The sequence below is a fragment of the Phaseolus vulgaris genome, chromosome 7 (genome assembly GCF_000499845.2).
Source record: "Phaseolus vulgaris cultivar G19833 chromosome 7, P. vulgaris v2.0, whole genome shotgun sequence".
NCBI lineage: Eukaryota > Viridiplantae > Streptophyta > Magnoliopsida > Fabales > Fabaceae > Phaseolus > Phaseolus vulgaris.
Genome location: NC_023753.2, coordinates 18038488 through 18044924, shown reverse-complemented (window position 1 = coordinate 18044924; position 6437 = coordinate 18038488). Strand labels below are relative to the sequence as shown.

General features: G+C 38.2%; 1 protein-coding gene across 1 annotated transcript; it reads left to right on the top strand.

The window, feature by feature from the left end:
- The first annotated feature begins 5024 nt into the window (after positions 1-5024).
- LOC137829181 (uncharacterized) lies at positions 5025-5534 on the top strand. The gene has a single exon (XM_068635976.1). The coding sequence runs from the start codon at positions 5025-5027 to the stop codon at positions 5532-5534; it is 510 nt and encodes a 169-aa protein (XP_068492077.1).
- The last annotated feature ends 903 nt before the right edge of the window (positions 5535-6437 follow it).

The following is a 6437-nucleotide window of genomic DNA, read 5'->3' as shown; positions in this document are numbered from 1 at the left end:
TTTCAAAAATCTGGAAAATCATTTCAAAAATTCTTCTTGCAAGTGTGACACTCTCATTTGCGAAAATTGTGAAAAGCTTGAGAAAAAGGTTCATTATCTAGTTGACACTGTGGACAAGCTTTCAAAAGGGAAATCTAACTTTGAGAATGTCTTGGCATCACAAAGCTGTGTTTTTGGAAAGGCTGGTTTAGGTTTCAATCCACAGAATCAACAAGATAAGTTTTCAAAAAAAATTTCAAGAAAGCCAGTAAAACAACCGATTGTTAAATCGAAACAACCGGTTGTTACATGCTTTTATTGCATGAAAAAGGGTCATTCGGTTAGATTCTGCAAAATAAGAAAATTCTCTGTTCCTAGAGGCTACATGAAATGGATTCCTAAAGGGTGTGAGGTTCCAAATGAGAAAAAGAAATCTATTGGACCCACATTTGTGAAGGAACCAAATCTTGTTTCTTGAACTCATGCTTCTGCAGGAATTCTAAAGAATTGTGAAGGACTAAGTCATGTGATCAAGTTCTTGGAAGAAGAAGACCATCATTGAAGCTGAATCAATGCTCTGCATCTGTCCAAAGGTCCTCAACAGTGAAAAGAGGTTTCTTGATCATAAAGCACATGGCTCATTTAAGAAATAACATAAGGATAAGACTTTCCTTTCTTTGTTCTTAATTTCTGTTTTAAAGTTCTTTCTCATGGTTAAAAATCTTCTTTAAAATGCTTAATGTCATTTGCTTTGAACTTTTTCTGCTCATGGTTAAAATTCAAAATCAGTTTTAACTGCTACAGAAAAACAACCGATTGTTTTGAGTCTGACAGCACTGTCAAGAAATCAATTTAATTTCTATTTTGAATTTCTATCCGTTGCAGATCTTTTTAAAGAGAGAATCCTTGTCCAAAGAACCTGTGTTGAAAGTTGATCACGTTCAGAGAGAAGTTACAACAGTCATAAAGGAATATATTCCAAAATCTTGGAAATTCAAGAGCCTTAATGACTAGTCAAAGATCACATGTGAAGACCATGTGATTTTCAGCTTTTTCTGACGTTTTCTGTGCAGGGCAGGGTGAAGTCCTCTCTCTCTGAAAATCTGGTACCCACTCATATCATTGAATGCTATTTGATTCTTTTACTGCTATAAATTCTGTTGCAGATGATCTCTTCCACAAGAACAACCAATTGCAATATCTCTTGCAAAATCTGTGAAGTGAGCTTTTCTTTGTTTTCTTCTCTGCCATCATCGAATTAACTCCTCCCACCTCAAAGAGAGTCAAAACCAGAGATGTAAGGTCTGGAGGAAGGGTAGAAGGCTGGTTTTCTGGAGACAATGATCTTATTGAGAGGTATAGGTATGAAACAAGTATAAAAAAGATAAACAACCCCAAGGTTGTGTGCTTTGATTGGCTGAAAAGTCAAAAGCTTGATAATGTAAGGAGGCTGCTCAAAGATCAATCTCTCAGAAAGTTCCTAGAGATGAAAGGAAAAATCTACCCAGATTTGATAAGGGTGTTCTACACAAATCTCAAGTTTGAGGGAAACAATCTAGTTTCTCATGTAAAAGGTGTAGAAATGGAGATAACCCATGAGGTATGGGCTGCTGCTGCTGGTCTCAAGTTCTCTGGCCTTAGAATCAACAAGGGAAACCTTGGAGTAGTGGAGGATTTCAACAAAATCCAATACTACAAGAGTTGCTTGAAGAATCAACATGCTCAAGTTAGAACATGCTCGGTTGGAGGTCTAAAGCTTGATGAAAGGTTGCTAGCCCTCATTGTGACTTGGATTTTAACTCCAAGGGGGAGCAATCATTCAGTGCTTACTGAGGAAGATCTGGTGTATATCTTCTGCATCATGAAGAAGATCAAAATCAATTGGATCCACATCATCAAAGAGCACATGCAAAAGGTTGTGAGGTTAAGTGATTATCACTATCCATATGCTGTTTTGGTATCTAAATTTCTACTCTATTTTGAAGTGAACCTTGAAGATGAAACAACTGAGTTGGTCAAGTCAACTAAAGAGTTGAACAATGGATCACTTAGCAAAATGGGTTTTACCAAAGTAGGTGGCAAATGGATTACCAAAGATGGTGACCTTGGTGCCTCATCTAGTGCTGCTACTGATCTTGAACAAGATGAACCTGCTGATATGGATGTTCAACATGAAGATCCACCTGAAGATTATCAAGATGTTGGACCTAATGCTGGTGCTGGAAATCAAGAAGAAAGGATGTAAACAATGTCTCCTTTTGAGAGACTCATGGTAAATAGGCTTGATAGCTTTGCAAAGAATCAAAGAAATCTCTATGATCTTTATGTCAGTAATTTCCAGAGGATTGACAACAGGTTTGACAGCATGGATGCACGCTTCATCACTCTAGATGAACATATCGAAGCTGTCCAGAACCAAATCTTTGATCTTCAATTTGTTGATGATGAATGAAGAAAAACAATCGGTTGATGTATCGAAACAATCGATTGTTTTTTATGGTTATATCAGTTTTTCAATTTTTCTTTCTTTCTGTTGTTGCTGTTTTAATTCTGATGTAATCAAAACAATTATCTCTTGTTTTATCTTTTCTTTTTGTCCATTTGTGAAGACAAATAGGGGGAGATTTATATGCTGTGTTTGATTTCAGTTTTTATGTTTTTCTACAAAACAGTTTGCTATATTTTGAAGGTTGTTTATCCTGATATTATGCTCTGAATTTCTGTATTTGTTTCTGTGCTAACCAAATATCAGAAGCTCTATGCTTTGCTTAAAACTGTATCTTGCAGGAACTGCTTCAGATTCAATCAGGTACAACACAAACATCAGGGATTTGTCTTCATCAAATAGGGGGAGATTGTTGAACCAATTGGTGCTCAAGCTTTGAAGAATCCAAACCCTTTGAAGGATGTTGAAGCCTTGGTTGTGCTTGTTGTTGCTGTACTGTCCTAGATAGGTTCTGGGGTAGTTTGAGTATTGTAATCCACCTCTTGATTGAATCCAAAGCATAGGCATTCTCAATCTTTTTGAAAGAAAAATGTTTTTCAAACTAAGTTAGAAACAACCGATTGGTTTATCGAAACAACCGATTGTTTATACTTAGATGTTTTTAGAACAGATTGAAAACTGTTTTTCACATGGTTGAGCTGTTAAAACCAAAACAACCGATTGATTCGAGGAAACAACCGATTGTTTGTTTTGGTACCATAATAGAAAAATTGTTTTATCTTTGACTGAGCTTTAAATGATTTAACTGCTTACGCTCCAGTCTTTAAATGTTTTGACAAATCCTTAAATGCAATTAATAGTTTGTTAAGATTTGATAACAAACAACATCTTTGAATAAATTCAGAAAAACAGATTTGAGTAACAAGTTTTTTTAATAAATATTTTGAGTTTTTCAAAGAGTCGAGATTGCTTAGAGTTTGTGATTGATCAAAGTGTGTGGAATAGGATTTTGGCTTGTATTGATTTCAGATTATCTTCTGTAACAAGTGTAATCTTTGTACTCTGTTGAACAAGTTTCGTTTGTGTGTTTGCTGAGATTTGATGTGTGTTCTTGAGGGGATCAAGATCAGCAATCTTAGTGTTGGTGTATTGGCCAATAGAAGTGTGTGTCTTGAGGGGATCAAGGTCACTTTCTTGGTTGTGGTGTAAGTGATCAAGGTGTGGTTGCTTAGTGGATTTCCTCGGTGGTTTCTGAGAAGACTGGATGTAGCTCTGGGTTTAGAGTGAACCAGTATAAACATCTGTGTGCAATCTCTCTATCCTTAATCTCTTTAAATTCAGTTTTGATTTTGTTTGCTGGTATAAACAACCGATTGTTTCTGCGAAACAACCGATTGTTTTTCTGGTACTGTTGTTTTTGCTTGTTGTTTTGGCAAAACTGGATTCCTTATCAATTGTTTCTTGAGATAATTTCATTCTTGACTTAAAAGTTTGCGAAAACCCTCTTTAAACAATTCACCCCCCTCTAGTTTAAAGTCATTCATTCTAACAATTGGCATCAAGAGCTTGGTTCCTGAAAGTTATTCTTGGAGTTACTTTATGAACAACAGTTAGTGACAAAAAAGCAAGAGGAGTAAACTCTGGTTGGCAAACATCAGTATCAAGAATAAGCTACTTTGGCGTATTTGTGCAAAAGGATATTTAGGAGATAGCGGGAAAAGGTTGTCTTCCCACAATTTTTGGCACCACATATAAAAACAATAAGAGGTGTTGAACTGTAAGCAATGGAATCTGCAGCCTCTGACCATTGCTCCGGAATACATATGTCCTGTGAAGGAGAAGAATCCATCACTTTCTCTCTGTAAAGTTGCAAGAAAGCTTTGATTGATTAGACAGTTTCTTTTTTGCCCGTGAGTTATGCAAATTTCCAAATGGTGCAATCTAAAAATTAGTTTTAAAACCCACATTTCTCCTCAAACAAAATTTTAAAAGAAATACAAGTAAAATATGGCATGCATTGATTTTGTTTTTATAAAATTCAATCTTAAAAGTGTTTTTAATATATACCTGGAGAAACTATAGGTACCAGCAACTAAAAAACCATATGCAACCAGCCACTAACTATATTATAAATTGTTAAAAAGCAACAATAAAGTTAGGAAGTAAAGATACCCGGTCTTGCCATCCACAAGACCCTTCCATGGTTTAGGGAGGGTCGGATCTGGTGGTGCATACCGCAGACCCATTGAAGAGGCAGTTGTTGTGGCAGCCATAGCAAGGAAGCTCGAAGAAGAAGTACACGGCGAGAACTAAGTTAGCAGAGTTTTAGGCGATGACATAGAAATGTGCATGACACTTAGCAGTTCAGGCGAACGATATTTCAGATATTAAGATTGACTCAAGCCTACTGCCCAGTAAGTGATCTTGCATTAAGTGTTATTGCTACGAACTAATAGTTTGTTCAGTTATCACTCAAGGTAATCGGTTATGGGGGAGAAATACTGGAGGGGGACGGTGGAACGTAAACAGTACCCTTCATCAAGCTCATCTACTACGTTCTTTTTCTCAAATTTTTTCGGATAGTCATGGAGAATATGATATGTTCAAGTTGTTCCAGAGATGGGCAAGGGTCAAAGAAGTGTTCATATCCAGGCGTCTCAATCGGTGGGGTAGAAGGTTCGATTTCGTTAGATTCTTCAACGTCAACAATGCAGCGAGCCTGGAGAGGGATCTAGACCTGTGTTATATTGGAAATAGGAAACTGTATGTTAACCTACCAAGATACCAGAGAGATGATTTTGAATGTAAACGTGCTGAGCATAAAGATCCTAAAGGATTAAGAAATGGTGGAGATGTCCATCCTTTTGGGCAGAGGGAAGGAAAGGAGGTGTGGAGGGAAAAAAGTGGGAAGGAAGGTCACAAGAATGGTACTGTCACCCAGTCATATGCAGATGTAGTTAGAAAGAGAACACAAGACCAGTGGAGGGGCCCGAGCCTAACGACTAAAATGGTAACTCTACCATGGATGACTAATAGCTTGGTTGGTCGTATGACAGCCGAGCTTAACTTTGAGCTCCTACAGCCGAGCTTAACTTTAAGGGAGGAATGAACATGTTTATGGTAAGATATCTGGGGGATAATCTTGTCCTAATGACACCTAAAGCAGAAGAACGTATGGAAAACTTTGTCAAGCTTAATAAGGAATGGTTTGAAGGCTTGTTTGAAGATATTAAACCGTGGACAGCTTCATGTGTAGCAGATTACAAAGTAGTATGGGTTAGGTGTTATGGGTTGCCTCTTTCGCTGTGGAGCAAGGAGTGTTTATCGAAAGGTGTAGGGGAAGTCGCAACTCTGGTGGAGGTTGATGAAGCCACGTTGAAATGGGAGTGTTTAGAGTATGCTCGATTCGGGTGCGTGTGCTTCAGTCAACAAAGGCAGAGATGTCTAAGGGGTTTAGGATTAATGGAGTGGTGTATAATATTAATATTGTGGAGGAGGTGGAGCCCCATGGTGGTGCTGAATCTGTATGCAAGTGTGCCCTTAACCATTATAGCTCGTCGGATAGTGTTTCGTCAACAGAAACCTTTGTTGAAAACACAATCTTTTCAGGTGATTCAGGCAACCTAGAAGGAGGGGATGAGGAGGTGAACCGTTGGCGGCCGAAGAAGACCGACGGAGAAGGAATTGGTGGGTCAACGACAGGGACAAAGAAAGCACAGGAAAAGGAATGTGCAGACTGGTTGGAGGTTTGTCAGAAAAAGAGGTCTTTACCTTTCACAAGAAAGGAATTGTGTAAGCAAGGTTTATCTGAGGACGGGTCAGCTCTGTCTGCAAATCAAAAAATATCTGACGCATGTGCCCTTATTCAAAATTTTGTGGCTAAGTTAGTAGAGGAGGTGGGGATATCAAGTTTTTCGAACTCCAGGCCCAAACCTATAGAGGCCCATTTCAGGGAAAGTTGCCAACAAGCCCATGGGGTAAACAACGGTGATTGTGGAGCAGGGGAAGGAGT